Source organism: Dermacentor variabilis, chromosome 2, assembly GCF_050947875.1.
Source record: "Dermacentor variabilis isolate Ectoservices chromosome 2, ASM5094787v1, whole genome shotgun sequence".
Classification (NCBI taxonomy): domain Eukaryota; kingdom Metazoa; phylum Arthropoda; class Arachnida; order Ixodida; family Ixodidae; genus Dermacentor; species Dermacentor variabilis.
The window spans coordinates 162,294,015-162,309,829 of record NC_134569.1 but is presented as its reverse complement, the minus strand read 5'-3'; the positions used below and the strand labels follow the sequence as shown (position 1 = coordinate 162,309,829).

Genomic DNA, 15,815 nt, shown 5'->3' with positions numbered 1-15,815 from the left:
GCAGTGGGCAAGTTCACGCGCAGCTCTGTGAGCCGACTCGTTGAGGTTGGGGGGAGCACCCTTTATCTGACCCTGATGTGCGGGAAACAAATAAATGAAGTGGTGCGTGATTGCCTTGCCCCCAATATGTCTGAGGGCCTGTTTGGAAACGGTGACTTCTTCAAATGATCTGACTGCAGATCTTGAATCACTATAGATGACATCCCGTGAGGTATCCAGCAGGGCTAGCGCAATAGCCATTTGTTCAGCTATTTCGGAGTCTCTCGTCCGAACCGACGCAGCATTGGTGATTCCTTGCCTACCATCAACAGTGACGATGGTGAATGCCCGACGTCCCTTACAAGAAGCGGCATCCACAAAGATGACCTGTCGCTGATCACTGTGGATTTGCCTAAGGAGGTTGGCCGCCCTTGCCCTCCTTCTGCCACGATTGTGATCGGGGTCCATGTTCCTAGGTATTGGCGCGACCGTAATGTTCTCACGAATCGACGGAGGAACGTCAGAGAACTCCTCCGCTACTCTATCGGGGTGATATCCGAGTTCCTGCAAGATGGATCTCCCTGCCTTCGTTGTTGTGAGGCGAGTTAGCTGTGCGCGCTTCTAGGCCTCTGCAATCTCTTCAAGAGTGTTATGAATGCCAAGCTGCATTAAGCGCTCTGTGCAAGTGTATATGGGTAACTCGAAAACCCGCTTGGTAATCTTCCTAAGATGTGCGTTCAATTTATCCCGCTCTGCCCGTTTCCATTGATGCATGGGTGCCATGTATCTAAAGTGGCACAGAACGAAGGCATGCATTAGCCGAATGAGGTTATCCTCCTTGAGTCCATGATGCCGATTTGATACCTTCCGAACTAAACGAACAGCACTTTCAGTTTTAGCAATTAGCTCGCGTATAGTCTTGCCATTTGTACCCCCTGACTCAACAATCATGCCCGAGACCGTGATTGAATCGACTCTCGGTATACGGCAACCGTTTCTTGTATATAGGCTAATGTCTCTGTCTTCTAACGATGCCCATGCCTTGGGTCTTGGACCGCGTTTCGTCGGACTATACCGCAAAAGTTCCGACTTCAAGGCGGAGCATCTGAGACCGGTGGGTTCGTGAGAGGTTTCAGTAGTGTCTATTACTTCCTGTAAGGCTCCCACAACCTAACCGTCATGGCCTCCTGTGCACCATATAGTTATATCGTCAGCATACTTAGTGTGTTTGATGCCTTCAATCTCGAGAACCTTTCTGCTTAGGTCGGCCATGGCTATATTGAATAAACAGGGGGAAATGATTGTCCCCTGTAGGGTGCACCTCTCGCCAAGTTCCAGCAGTTGTGATCCGAGATCGGCCACCCGGAGGGTAGCCTTTCTATCCGAGAGGAACAATGTAACATACTTATAAAATATCTCACCCAGATTGAGCCGAGATATCGAGGCTAGCATATGCGAATGTAGAACGCTGTCGAAGGCCTTCCCAAGATCATGTCCCAAAACGGCTCGAGTGTCGCTTGAGTCTTCTATGATTTGATGCTTAATCAGTTTCATGGTATCTTGTGTGGACAGGCCTGGTCTGAATCCTAGCATACTATGAGGGTAAATGTCGTTATTCTCCAGGAACCGGGAGAGTCGATTCAGTACCTAGTGCTCCCCTACATTACCCACACAGGATGTAAGCGAGATGGGCTCAAGTTGTCAACGCTAGGTATTTTGCCAGGATTGGGGTGAGTACTGCGAGAGCAGTCTTCCAAAGTAATGGGACGGTTCCATTCCTCCAAATTTCATTAATGTCCTCTGTGAGGTAGGCGATTGATTTTTCATCCAGATTTCGAAACGCCTTGTTGGAGGTGCCATCCGGCCCTGGTGCGGATCTACCATTGGGTCCATGTAGGACCCTACGAATCTCCTCAACGCCAAACTCTGCATCCAGGTAGGAATTGGCCTGGCCCTGGTAATCGAGATGTACAGGATACCACCCTGAGTCGACTGGCAGATATCTGTTCGCAAGCGTACGGATTAATTCGTCCTCAGAGATCATTCGTGCGGCCTCATGTATGGTTCTACCAGTGACATGCCTCTGATTAGACTTAGTATTGGTCTCGTTAAGCAGATGCTTAAGCAAGCTCCAAGTTTTACCATTGCGCATTTGGCCGTCAATCGAATTGCGAACCTTGTCCCACTGCTGTTTAGAGACGGTTACACAATGCTCCTCAATGTGTTTGTTAATCTCAGATAACTTTTTGCGTAGCCAACGATTAAGTCGTTGACACTTCCATCTGTTGAGAATGGACTGTTTGGCCTCTAACAGATGGGCTAACCTGCTATCCATTTTCTCAACAGGAAGGTCAGTGCAGACCTTAGAGGTTGCACACCGAACGTCCTCTTGGACCTCCACCAACCCTTGCTCTATGGCAGGTCGGGAATCTGAGGGAGGCCTCTCTTCCCGAACCTTGCGGAATTTATCCCAGTCCGTGTACGAGAATTCGCTCTGTTTTTTACCCACGATAGGAAGCTGGGCCTCACAAATATAGTGGTCACTACTATGGTACTCAGCCAAGTTATTCCATTTGGCCTCAGTCACGTTCTTGACGAAGATGAGATCAGGGGTAGAGTCTCTACACGTGGATTTCCCGATTAGGGTTGGAAAGTTAGGGTGAGTTATGAGCGTCCGGTCCAGATCCATGGCATTCTGCCAGAGATGCTTACTTTTATTGGTGTCATATTTATAACCCGAGGCATGAAGCGGGGCATTAAAGTGCCCTGCGACAATGAGAGGGCTTGAGCCTGTCATGCCTAGGGCCTTGCGGAGCAGAGTCTTAAATCATTGTCTTTTTTCTTTGGGACTACTATATATGTTAAGAACATATATGCTGCTTCTGTTCACCCGACGAGGTATGATCTCTACCATAACATACTCAATATTACTACTAGCCAATTAGAGATCACGTGTCACATGAGTGAGTTTCTTACTAACGAGAGTACATACCCTCCTCCCCCCCGACTGCACGTCGACCGAGCAAAACCCAGCCATCGAGATGCCAGGCGAGAGGGTTTCCTGTAATAAGATAACCTGGCGCATCTGTTCACAACTGCGTAGATGTTGTTGTAGGGGAGCCTTTTTCCTAGAGAAGACCCTACAGTTCCATTGCCAAATTAGGAATGTCTCAAGGGCGGAGCCATCTCTTGCGAGGTGAACACCGACCTTAGGTTGGGCTAGAATCGGGGCTACGTTGCTAGCTGTTGGGTTAGAAAGACGTATCGGTGTGTTCGGTGGCGTTACCGGGCCATTAAAAGCCACATCTAAAACCACGTTGATTAAGGCTTATCAATGCGTAGATGTTGAGGTGGTTTATAATGCTAGCCAGTAGGATTTGTTCGAAAATTTTACAAACGCAACTCGTTAAGGAAATACGTCGATTATTCGATAGAATACTACGTAGTCCTGATTTGTGTACTGGTACAACATTGGCTATTTTCCGGTCTTCAGGCAGGGTGCTCAGCTCTAAAGATTTAGCAAAAATGCCTTTTGGATATCGAAACACAGAAGAAGCACTTAAAGAAAGAAAAACAGGAGACAAATCATCCGGCCCAGCCACTTTAGATTTACCAAGACGCTGGAATAACAATTCAATTCCCCTTGGGATAATGACATCATCCATGCGTTAAGAACATTTTGTGCCACAGTTCAGAAACATTTCACTGTCATGAGGGCGCGTTCCGAATGCAAACCCAAAAATTAATTCAGGCAATTGGCTTCAGCCGTGCTATTGTGAACAGCTGTGCTACCGTGATCAAGCTAGGGTACTGAAATTTCGTCTTTGTGGTTCATTGTAATAAAATTACAAAATCGTTTGGGCAGCTCCATCGTTCTCGAATTTAAAGAGTGAAAATATGAGTCTTTTGATTGTTTTGTAGTACTCTTTAATTAGTTTGTTGCTCTTTTTAGTTCTTCTTTCTTGAAAGATATCGGATTTCTTTTATAAACTGCATAAGCATGGTTCCTCGTCCGAGCAATTCTGCGTACTTTCTTCGTCAACCATGGCTTTCTTTTACTATGTGTTGTTGGCAGCCACCATGATGGCACAAACTGCTCACGCACCTCAAATATTTTGTTCTGCAATACGCACCGGAGTACACTGACACCCTCCGATTCCAAAAACGTTAGAAATCTGTCAAAGTATGCGTCTAGTGCAGATTATATCCCGTTTACGCGCGCATTATTGTAGCTGAAAATACACCGGCGTCCCCTATTTATCACCTTTGCATATCTGAGATTCATCTCACACAGAACAAGACTGTTATCAGCCATGCCTGGTAATACACGCATGGATTGTACTGCTGAGGGCATTAGTTTAACCATGCCACCTTGAGTTTTGTTAGCTTTGGCATAATACCACAGTAGCTTCCTTTTTCTTCGCACGTTTTTCGAAAAATCTTCCGATATGCTCATCTCCTTCGCTCTTAGATTTTTTTTTTGTATTTGCAAGCACAGCCTCTTTATCTCTGACCGAGCTAAACTTTGCAATAATGAGACGCTTTTTTCCTGAGCTGTAGTTGTTCCGCACAGGCCAATGTTGACCTGCACAACCCCAGCACGAGCGACTCGGATTCCTGATATGTTTCGCGTTTATCGTCATCGACAAAGCCAAAGGAAAATGAGGTTAGACTGTCTACTTCGATTTTACAGGTCATCAACCTTCGCAGCAAGTTTTTCTAGCATGAAATCATGTGGAACAGCCTAAGTGCTGCGTTCAATAACCAATCTCTGAAGATCTAAATTTGTCCTTTGGTTTTGTAATTTCCGAAACAATGGTTTAAGCTGCACATTTTCTTTTTGTTGTCTGCTTGGTACTGCTTAATGGGGGCAAGCCTGCTTTTAATCTCATTCTGTCCATCAAAGAGCTGTTGCATTATGTTGGCAACAGGGCCTGGATCTTGTTCTATATCACCCCATACCAACAGCATCAAGAGGTAGAATGCTATTCTACGCAGTAGCACAAAGTGACATTGTCTACGGTTCGTACGCTTTTCTTTAGAATTAAGCAAGCATGCACACTGAAAAAGCAGCAGGGGTTGGAGCCGGTAGTTCGAGGAGCAAATGGAAGAAACAATTAGCATTACCAACCAGCAGCAGCAACGAAAAATGCGTGAACGGCACAAGCATACTAGCGCCCGTTCCACGCCCCAAGTGGAGACTGATGTGCTGGTCCTTAAGTAGACTGAAGTAATCCTCGGTGTTAGTCTATGGTTGGCCGGCTGGCAACGGACACCACTCGTAGAGGGTTGCCGTGTAAAATTCCGTGTAGTTGCTTTTTTTTATCTGTAATGTCTTCCTCAGAAATCGGGAAGCCAGTCCAGCTCGTTGCATCCGGTGATGCAGGCTCGTTTTCGCTGGCTGGCAGAAGATCGCAAAAACGTTGACACGAGGCTTGACAGGTAATCTTCTGTTGGAGGAACGAAAAGTGCGTGAGCGACGCAAGTATAGTAGCGCCCGTTCTACTCCATTGTTTCATAGACTCTGAAAGGGAGCAAACAAAAAAAGAGGCGGGACGAAGGAGAGCTTGTAGCAATATTAAAAGCAGATATTTCCACAAGAATGAGCATTCAGAAAACGTTAAGAACGAGATAATAACGTCGGCCAACGTCGTGGGAAACGTTGTGATTGCATGAACCGCCCCGGCAAAGTAAGACTATTCTTGTGAAGACGCTGGGAATCGCGAGGAAAAACACTGACAGTAGACTGTGCAGTTATAGTGCACACTTTCAACCTTGCGATAATGATGATTGCTCCATGAGACGTGTCTCACAGGCTGTGTCAGGCTGGCACAAAGGGAGGAATTTAGGAAGTATAACTTCGGGGAACGAATCATGGGGACAGTAACTTTGGTCATTTGTGTTCTGATCATATAACTGGCGATGATGAACTACCGCTGTGTTTAATTACATAAATATTATGCGCATTCCACAAACATGAGATCCCGATATGTTTGCTGTGCCTAGCTCTGGATACGAGAGTACTGGAGCGTATTTAGTGACCTAGCATGTAGTAGTTAAAAAAGTACTTTTGTTATCCCTAATCTTTACAATGCTTTTTCTTGTGCTCTGAGAAATGTTTTGTCTACGAAACAGTATCTTCCTCTCTTTGAGAAACAGATTTTATCTTTTTTGCTCTGAGAAACGTTGAGAAACACAGTTCTTTGGCGGTGAAAAATAATTTTTCGGCAACAGTGATACATTTCTAAGCGTGATTACTGGCATCATCGGAAAATTTCGAATTCATGAGCTGTTCCCTCATATTGAATGTTTCTTGTAGAGCTCAGTCTTATAATTTTGTAAAATCTCTCCTGGTTGTCATACACTTTTGTGTACTACCCACATCACATATAGTATATTTACCTTGTGTTTCGGCTTTAAGGCCAGAACAGTACGTTTCTTCGTACTTCTAAGTTAAGTACTTCGCATAAGTATACATCTAAGTCAAAATGAATTTCATTTTCCTTATTGATACACATAAAAACACATCGTTCACTATCGGTTCAAAGTTATTTATTGATTTATTATTTGTCTTACAAACTCAGTCTGCCTCTGTGATATACTTATGTAGCGTTACGACATTAAACGTTTCAGGGGCATCGAAAATAAAATGACTATGAATTCATTGAAAAGGACGTGCTTTATTTTGTTCAATTGCGCATAAGTGATTTTTGTTTTTGCTACCGTGAGAAAACACATGTTTTGTTCACTTGAAATATGAATGTCAGAGAATATGTTTATTCGTGAGATGGTTCAACAGGTGGTTGTTTGCATTCATGATGCATGTAACATAATCCCTATTATCCTTCTTTTAACCCTGCACAATATTTTACGTCCAAATGTTGATCTCGTTCCTTCACACGTGTGTTCTTAGCTGCCCTTCTGTCTTGGTTGACATTTGATAATGTTTAAGTTTGTGATCTTTTGTCTTTCTTAAGTGTTGGGCTCATTTTATGGTTTTACTAAAGTGCACCGCCAGCAAGGCCCTGTATTGTGTTCATGGGTACCTGCATAAAAAAGAAATGAAATTAAAAATGTAAACAGAAAAGCCTGTTGTACCAATGTATTCAGAAATATTCTTATACTACTCCTCCAACTGCAAGCTTGGAGATATCACCTCAAATTTGCGATATAGTGCTGCATACTCGCCGGTTGAGATAGTTGAGAATCACACTAAAATGGCTCCAACGATTTCATAGCAAAACTGTCACTACATTCTGTCTTTAAAACAACAGGTAGAGGCGGCTACGGCATAGGTTGAACACCACGTTTGTTGGAACTTTTGTGGCTTTAGTTTATTGAGGGCAAAACTGAACATACAGAATAACATGCACATCATTAACATTTCAGAAACAATTTCTCACAAGGCTACAAACACTGGATTTGATGGCAGTATTACAGTTTCATGCAAAAGGCAATGACTCCACACGAGCCACGAAGCATGGTGCAAAAGGTGCTCCAAGAAAAGTAAAGGCGTTTTTATCCATTAGGGTGTAACAAATGCTGAATTCTTCGTCATATTACTTTAAGTTTTTTATTATAACAATCGGCGTTTTGTATTTATTTCATCTCAGCAACAATGAAAAGAAAATACAAGGTACATAAATGAATAAAAGAAAAGATGACTTACATAGTAAGGATTTATATTCAGTATTGTTGCCTTACACAAACCAAACATTTTTAGATCTATTATGCTTAATTGAAGGAAAACCTAGTTCCCGTAGAGACGCTTCAAAAAGAGAATGAAGTGCACTCTAAGAACGGCTAAGAGAAGATTACTAGTTCTGGGAAACTATAATGCCCTGGATGATTCTAAAAAAACAGTAACTGAAAGCGTCTTATGAAGAATAACAATAACGTCTGTGCAACAGTGTAACTAGTTGTTCCGTGCGCAGTTTTGATAAGTTGACCTAATAAAAAACTGCATGCCCATGCCTAATTCGTAATACAAGATTCTGCATGAAACGTTTTGTATAGACGGCAGCAGTCATTTTATTCTACTCAGGATTAAAAATATATTGAGATAACACCAACCTATTCCCAGCTCATGGGCCCTAGAAGTGAGGGCAACAACTGTAACGTTCTAGTGACCATGTTATGCTGTGCAAAGCCTTTTGTTTTCAAATCAAACTAGCCCATTTACTCACAGTGCAAGTGCCTTAAGCCTCGTTGTGTGCATCCATGGAGTATTTAGCAGCCCATTTTTCGCATATTCGCCAATGTTTCCAATGGTTTCTGTTGTTTATTTTGGAGCATTTTTCATGCAACCTTACTCCGCGCTCAAAGGTGTGTTGCCTGCGAATTTTATCAATATTAGTGTGCTAATGTTCGGAATTACAGAGCAATCAAACGTAAGTTCTATACTGTGAGCATTGCATATTAACTGTCAGCAAACAAATCAAGCGCTTTGCATTGTATGACAGCGCAACATGCGAAGTTTTCAACCTAGCTCTGTTTTGTGTAAGAAAGGGAAACATTGGAGAACATGCGTAATCGTTCAAGTACACAGCACAAAAGAAACGAAAAGCACTTCCTCAGCATCTTACTTAAACATTGTGAAAGTGCGCTAGCGTTTCTTGATGCCAGGCAACCAGCACAGTTATCGTTTTACGGTGGACAGATTCCTCAGCTTCCTAATCAAAACATATTCTAGGGTAAAATGCGTTGCTGGAAAAGACGTATCTCGCCATTGTGAAACGAGCACTTCAGATCAAAGTCAGGTGAAGAAATATTTAATATCGAGTAGTTTTTTTTACTTCGCTATCTTTTTTTTTACTGTTTTTGCGTATGAGACCTTAGGACAAAAGTACGCTCCTAATTTTTCTATTGTGGCGATGCTATTATCAAGCTCCCCGGTGACCTACCATTGCATTCAGCTACTTCCGCATGTAACAATATGAAAATTATACGCATAGAATGCATTTACGATAAAGCCGACATAGAAAGTTGACGTGCCAACCTCATGCTATACATGAAGCTGATTTCGGCTGCTATGGTTTGTGACTGGCATCTAGGAGCTTCTATAGCCTATTTCTAGTTAGTGTAGGTAATTGCCTCCGCAAAGAATACAGCAGTGTTTCTACTTATCTAAAATATGAGGCAAGAAATTATTTGAACATATGCCGTAGCATATTCTACTTTGCGTACCATTATATTTTGTAAAACAGCCGTTTATCAGTTTCTGGTTTACAAACGCGTAGTTTAGAACTACCAGGCTTACAGAACACGTTTTAAAGAGATGCTTTTATTATGCTAACCGTTTCGTAGTTCCGGAATAGTGACTGGTGTGTAGATATGCATGATGTCCTGCAAAACAGCCTTTTTGCCAGAGTAATTTTTCTTCCTAATGATCAGCAGTCAATCATGAAAGTGATTCACTTCGTTGTGCCCTTAGAAGTTCTTTTCAGCAGCATGTAAGTAATTATTTATTTTTAATTGTGGAATCCCTATAGTCCATTTTTGACAATGTTTTCATGATTGGTTCGTTATGATCCCCCGAAGCTTACAGTTGATCAATTTAGATCACACAGAATGAGAATGAGGTTCAGATTGAACAGAACGAAGGCTACGGGCAAACATTCGTTCCTATTCATCAAACTATTCATGTTCTTATGTAAATTTTGAATTCTACTGAGACACCTCTGTGGAGCGGTAATTGTGAGGTGTCTTTGTCCTTATTTTCTGCTACTCTTTGAAATCGGCGTGTAGTAGAGCTCTAGGCATTCCAAAGTTTATCTTTAATTCGCAACTTGTTCCCTATATGTTACAAGACATTTAATAGATAAATAAAAAAAGCGTACCTTTTGATTCCTTGAGCAAACAGTGTTTTCTCTGTGGCTTCGAAACCAGCCTAAAGTAGAAGCGAACGAAACAGTGGCTATGAAAACTTCTTTAGCAACCTTGATGCCCCGAGCCCAGGATTGTAAGAAATTTTTTTCACGCTTCATGAAGTACGGCGCTCACGTGTCAACCAACGCCCTGGTGTTCTGATTGGCTAAATAGCATCAAATATTCATAAAAGAAGTCCCAATACATTCCCAAAGGATAATTTTTGCGCTTCGTAGAAACACCAGCGTTCATATCAAGATTACTAGTTTTACTTTAGGTAAAAATGAGAGTTGTTACGATTAATTTTCAAAATTATTGAGTGATCAAATAGAAACTTTGAATGCAAGTCTTAAGATCTAAGCGAGGCGGTATAGAAGGAAGGGAGCGGTGGTCGGACTCTATTGCTGCTGCCAATTCGCGGTTTCTGTGTTCCATTTCTCTGGCGTTCTTTTTTTGTTCGCCCGCTTGATATTGTGGCATCCGCAGCCAGAAATCGAAACCATGACTCAGTGAGGGCGGAGACGTCATAACCAGCGTACCACTACGACAAGAATTTGTATCAGAGGATGAAAGAGTAGCTGTGCGATAAAAGCGCATTGCCTGATTCTAAATATTTGAACTGAGCTCTCTATTAGCGATGTCTGGGAACACAAGTCGCTTCAAGCAGGGGGAAGGAGCGGGCTCACGTTCTGCTTCCTTGTGGGAGCAGATGTCTGACATTCATAGCTAGAGGCTGTTAACGCAACAGAGAATTATATGTCACTCTGAATTGCAGAATACGATAAAGGCACAATTGAGGAAAATGTGCTAATAGTAGTGAAATTTTTGATTCGATAATGCTGGTTTGCGGCTTTACCGCAAAAATTGAATCTTTCAATTATAAAATGCTCGTAACATGAGGTGCCAGAAACGTGCCGGCAGTGAAGGATTTCACAAGCGTGCCTAAAAACTCATATATAAATTTTGCGAACACACATAAAGTCATACAAAATGTTATTACGTATTTACATTGGGTATGTTGAGAAGTTCGTGGTTTGATATTATTGTGAAACGTCTGCCATGATTATATATATCGGTATTTTCGCTTTCGTCACTGCTTATGGAGGTTTTGATGTGGGCAAAAATAAGCCCCATACGGGTATCTTGCATAATTTCTAACACGCGTTATTTATTACTTATCGTTGAATGGTTTTATACTAATTATGGTTTGACAAATTGATACACCAAAAGCCTCTTGTTATTTGTTGATTAGCATGTGCTGCGTTCGGCCCAGTACTGACGTACGGGGCAGAAACCTGGAGGCTTACGAAGAGGGTTCTACTTCAATTGAGGACGACGCAACGAGCTATGGAAAGAAGAGTGAAGTCATGCAAGAAAGCAAAGCACAGACAGCCATTTCGAGAGAAAATGATAATGACAGCGACGAAGGCATTGCGTACAGCCACGGGAAAGAGTTCAAGAAATGGAAAAGGTTATGAAGGCCCTCAAAAGTGTCGCCAAAGCAGTGGTTGGCAGTGAGGTAGTCACAGCTATCACAGACCTACTAGACAAAAATAAAGGTGTTCTTCCACACTAGGAAGGACGGCTTAGGACATTGCTTCCTGAAACACAAACACTTTCGTTAAGCACTGATCCCATGCAGGTAGGACCACAAAAAATACTTTGCTCGAATACCGAGTTGTGCAATTTTAAAAGTAACGTTATTCTTTTACTGCACTCTTTTTTGTCATTTCGTGAAAGCCGGCCGACGCTCCGTGTCGGGTGTACATTCTCTACTGGTTCAAGACAAAGGGAACACATAGTTTATGCGCAAGCCATGATGTTGTTCTAAACGCGTGTAGCATGCGGTCGAAGTGAACCTAGAATCCTTACCTGCTAATCAAGATATCATGTTTAATTGCACGTTAAAAAGACGTTATAAAACTATTTTAACTGCAATACTCTTCTGTTAAGCGGCATAAGCCACAACGTTAGAATGCGGTTAGAATAGTTAATATTTTTCAAAGGGAAGAGGGCCCACCACAAGCTGGCGCAAAGGCCAATATAAACTTTTTCTGCCCCATCTTTGCGTTTGGTATGTTACTAAAAAAAAGGTCTGTAATTTTCACTAACAAGTTAGACAGCCTCCAGGCGTTCATGCGATATGCACAACGCGACACGTAGCTCTTGTAGACATTTGCTATCTTACTTCTGACAATCATACGCCATGAAAATTGGGGAGTCGTTACTATCATCCTAGGTAAATGCCCCAGTGTCCATCACAATTGATTCAATTTTTGCAATCCAAACTTTAAGACAAGAAAAAGAAAACGTGATGTCTGTTGGTGATCTCCTTTCTTCCAAAAACTAGCACAAGAGAGTGTATTCATCAGATTTTCCCGAATATGACTGTTTTCCAACACAGTTACGCTAACACTTCCACCACGAATTAGTTCAGAACCGTTAGAGGACTCGCAAATTATTCAGCAGGGCTGGTAATGCAAAACACATTTACAAGAGCTGCCCGATATATTGCGTAGACTCTTTCTGAATTACCTTTAAGTTTAAAAATTTCATACGCATTACGGGTCATGGTGACTTCCCAGAATAGGTGGTATTTACGACTTCCATCGACATGAATGATATCAATGTTCCTGTGGCATGCATTGTACAATTCTTCTTCTTCAAGGCCGTCAACAACTTTACAATGTAAACATATTTGATTCAAACACTCTGGGTTCATCATGTTCACTTTCGTTTTTTCTGCGGTTAATTATGGCGGAGTTGTCTTGTGGGAATAAGTTTCGAGAAGATGTGCGTAGCAGTGATGTGTTTTGTGGGCTGTATTCAGTAGGACAACGTCCAAGCCGAACGTGTCACCAGCCTGCAATTCTAGCTGATCTTCAAATAGAAGGTTTCCTTGCATCATTTTTTTATTCATTGGTTTTGTAATTTAATGTTTGAGCAACTGGTGACGTAGTTGCTGCTCAAAAGGTTTCATGCTTTTCAGGCTCCAAAATTAATTTTGAAAGCCCTGCCTGGGAATTAATGCACTTCGAAACTGGGACTCCTACAACTAATGTCCACAGAAAAATGACGTTGTGGTGCCTGGCATATTTGAACAATAGCTATTTTCTTTTACTTCCTGTAAAATTGCCGGGCTTTTATATCGTGCATTTAGGTGGTGTGAAATCTGGGGGCTAATGTGTAATAAACTACATGCGGTAATTGTTGAGACGCAGTTCGAGGCACATCCTCTTTGTTAGAACGTGCAATGTTTCAGGCTGATAATCATCATTGTCATATGCGCCTCTTTTGTGCCGTCGACACTGTTTTATGAGCACGACAAAGAAAAAATGCTCGCCAACATACCGTCGTCTTGCCAAGAACAATTTCTATATGGCCTCACATATTTTTGTGGTGGTACACTATCGGCTTGTTCTGGTCTCCGAAATACATGGATAGACAGCCCCGCTCTCTGAGAACGCGAAACACACAACCTTGCACTATTTGCCCAGCGCGATTGCTGTACGCTTGCTCAGTGGCTGGCACGGCCAATTCTAAAGTGCACATGGCTGCTGTGACCTGCTTTAGAATACCACTGGTGGCGGTTGGGAGCAAAGCTTTACATTTTGTCGTATTATGTCGCTGTGATGCTTAAAATGACGAGGTTGCCTGACAGCAACAAGAACGCGTCGGTGACGGCGATCGTCGTCGGCAACATTAAGGCCTGGTCACAATAAGTCAGCATGACGTTTATATTTGGTCTGTACGCTTCTCACGAGAGCTGTCCATAGCGTCAGCGCCCCTGTCACACTGCACCGAAGCCAACATTCCGCAGACAGTACGCTGACGGCCATATCAGAGCAGCACGTCGGTGGCAGTGGAGTTGTAAACAGACTCAAGCGATTTTATTGTCACATTGTGACAACATGACATCCTCCCAATCCCTGTGCCGAGGCGGCACTCCAGCTGCAAGTTGAATTGATTTCTAACTATGTTAATATACCTTATGTTGCCGAATAGATAAAGCTCGACGTGTATTGTTTGGCAACTGGTTTTGTTAGAAGCCTCAAAGTCATGGTAAACTTTGTTTAGGATAAAGTCATCCATACTTTGCTGAACTTATGATTTTATAGGGAACAACCAGGTTTTATTTTCCACTTAGTTGGGACAGAATGACGTCACGGCCACAACCCTTGTTCGTACCTAGATAAACAGCGCGCGTTTTGGGAATAAAGCCATTCCTATTAATGCTATCTGAGTAGCGTCGGTATGCATGTTAGAACAAGTGGCGACGGAGATGGGATCCGAAGCCTAGGCCGAGATTGCGCAGGACAAGTAGAATGACGAATTTTTTGGATTTAGAGCCTTTCGTCGATGATGGCGAAGAAGATTTCATGTCTTGTGTTGAAATATTTAACCACTACTGGAAAGTGACCCAAAACAAAGATGACAGCCTGAAGAAATGTGCCTTTATAACGGCCGTTGGTAAACGCCCCTACAAAACGGTGAGGGACCTGTTGCTACCAGCGAAGCCAAAAGACAAATCATTCGATGAAATCATCGCAGTCCTGAGAGAACACTTCTCACCGGGAAGCAAAGTTATCGCCGAAACGTTCAAGTTTAATCGCCGCTACCAGGTGGAAGGTGAGACAATTTTCGCATTTGCCGTGGAACTACGCCATATGGCAGCAAGATGCGATTTTGGGCCGTTTCTGGACGATGCTCTTCGAGACAGGTTCGTGGCTGGCCTCAGCGACGCTTCGATTCAAGCCAGCCTCCTGAAGAAAAAGGAGCTCTGCTTCGGAACTGCGTATGACCTAGCCAGAAGCACGGAACTGGCTGCGAAAGAATCCAAAGCCTTCCGCCCAACCTCTGACAAGACTTTCCTCGACGAAGGCGTCCACGTCATTCAGAAGGGTCAACAACGACAATAGGCGAGGACTTCGGCGGGCCTTGCATCCGGTAACTCTTGTTACCGATGTGCGGAGCAACACGATGCTGGAGACTGTCCATATCGAAAGGCAAGGTGTCATTATTGCAAAATGACTAGTCATCTGGCTCGGGCGTGCAAGAAAAAAAACGAGAAACGGTTAATGCATTCAACGACAACGATGAAGAAGTGGAAGAGTTACAACTTTTTCACGTTCAGCAAAGTGGACCGACGACTCGACCTTACCAAGTGCAAGTGCACATTGCAGGTACGCCAGTGGAGATGCAAATAGACACAGGAGCCGCTGTCTCGATTATTAGCGAGAGCGTCTTTTGGTCACTGTCTTGTTTACAGCCACGAGTCAAAAGAGAACTGCAACTTAGAACGTACGGAGGTGCACCACTGGAAATGGTAGGACAAGCGGAAGTGCCGCTTGCCCTACAATTGCCCCCCTCTACCGAGAACCACGCAAGACGTTGCCTGTCGTGGCTGTACCTGGAAGGAAGCCGGCGCAACTTGGACGTGACTGGCTTGCAGAAATGAGGATTGACTGGAAGAGCGTATTCACGGTGCAGACAGACGGAATGGTGGAGGAGCTGCTACGCAAGTATAGCGATGTTTTTATTGCGAAAGCAATTCTGCTCGCACTCTAGGCCCATCGGTGGTCGTGGCGCCTCCTTACACAGCTGCGCGTCACGTGATCGTGTGACGTCATGCCAGACCGAGAGATGGGGCCCCAGCTCGCGGCATCGATGGTAGAGGCGAAGCCTTGCGCGCCGCTGCTGCGGCGCTACCGAGAGAGGGCGCTCGCTGGTGTGACGTCACGCTAGGAGGATAAATGGGGCTACAGCTCTACTCCTCGCAGTGGTCGGCGCGCTGCCTTGCGCTATGTTGGATGATGTATAGCCATAAGTTGAACAAAGGGCAACCATGTCCACACCATTAGCCGAACCAAGGCGAAGCCAAGGGTATTGGTTTCGCAATCTTCCACACTTAACCAAGCTAAGCCTTCAGCCAATTTTTTTTCTACGGAGGTAGGACTAATAAAGGGACA

General features: G+C 43.5%; 1 protein-coding gene across 1 annotated transcript; it reads left to right on the top strand.

The window, feature by feature from the left end:
- The first annotated feature begins 14,171 nt into the window (after positions 1 to 14,171).
- On the top strand, positions 14,172 to 14,765 carry LOC142570519 (uncharacterized). The gene has a single exon (XM_075678895.1). The coding sequence runs from the start codon at positions 14,172 to 14,174 to the stop codon at positions 14,763 to 14,765; it is 594 nt and encodes a 197-aa protein (XP_075535010.1).
- Positions 14,766 to 15,815: the final 1,050 nt, after the last annotated feature.

What these genes read in the sequence shown, in the direction of transcription:
- LOC142570519 (XM_075678895.1), top strand. Translation starts at nt 14,172, where the DNA reads ATGACGAATTTTTTGGATTTAGAGCCTTTCGTCGATGATGGCGAAGAA.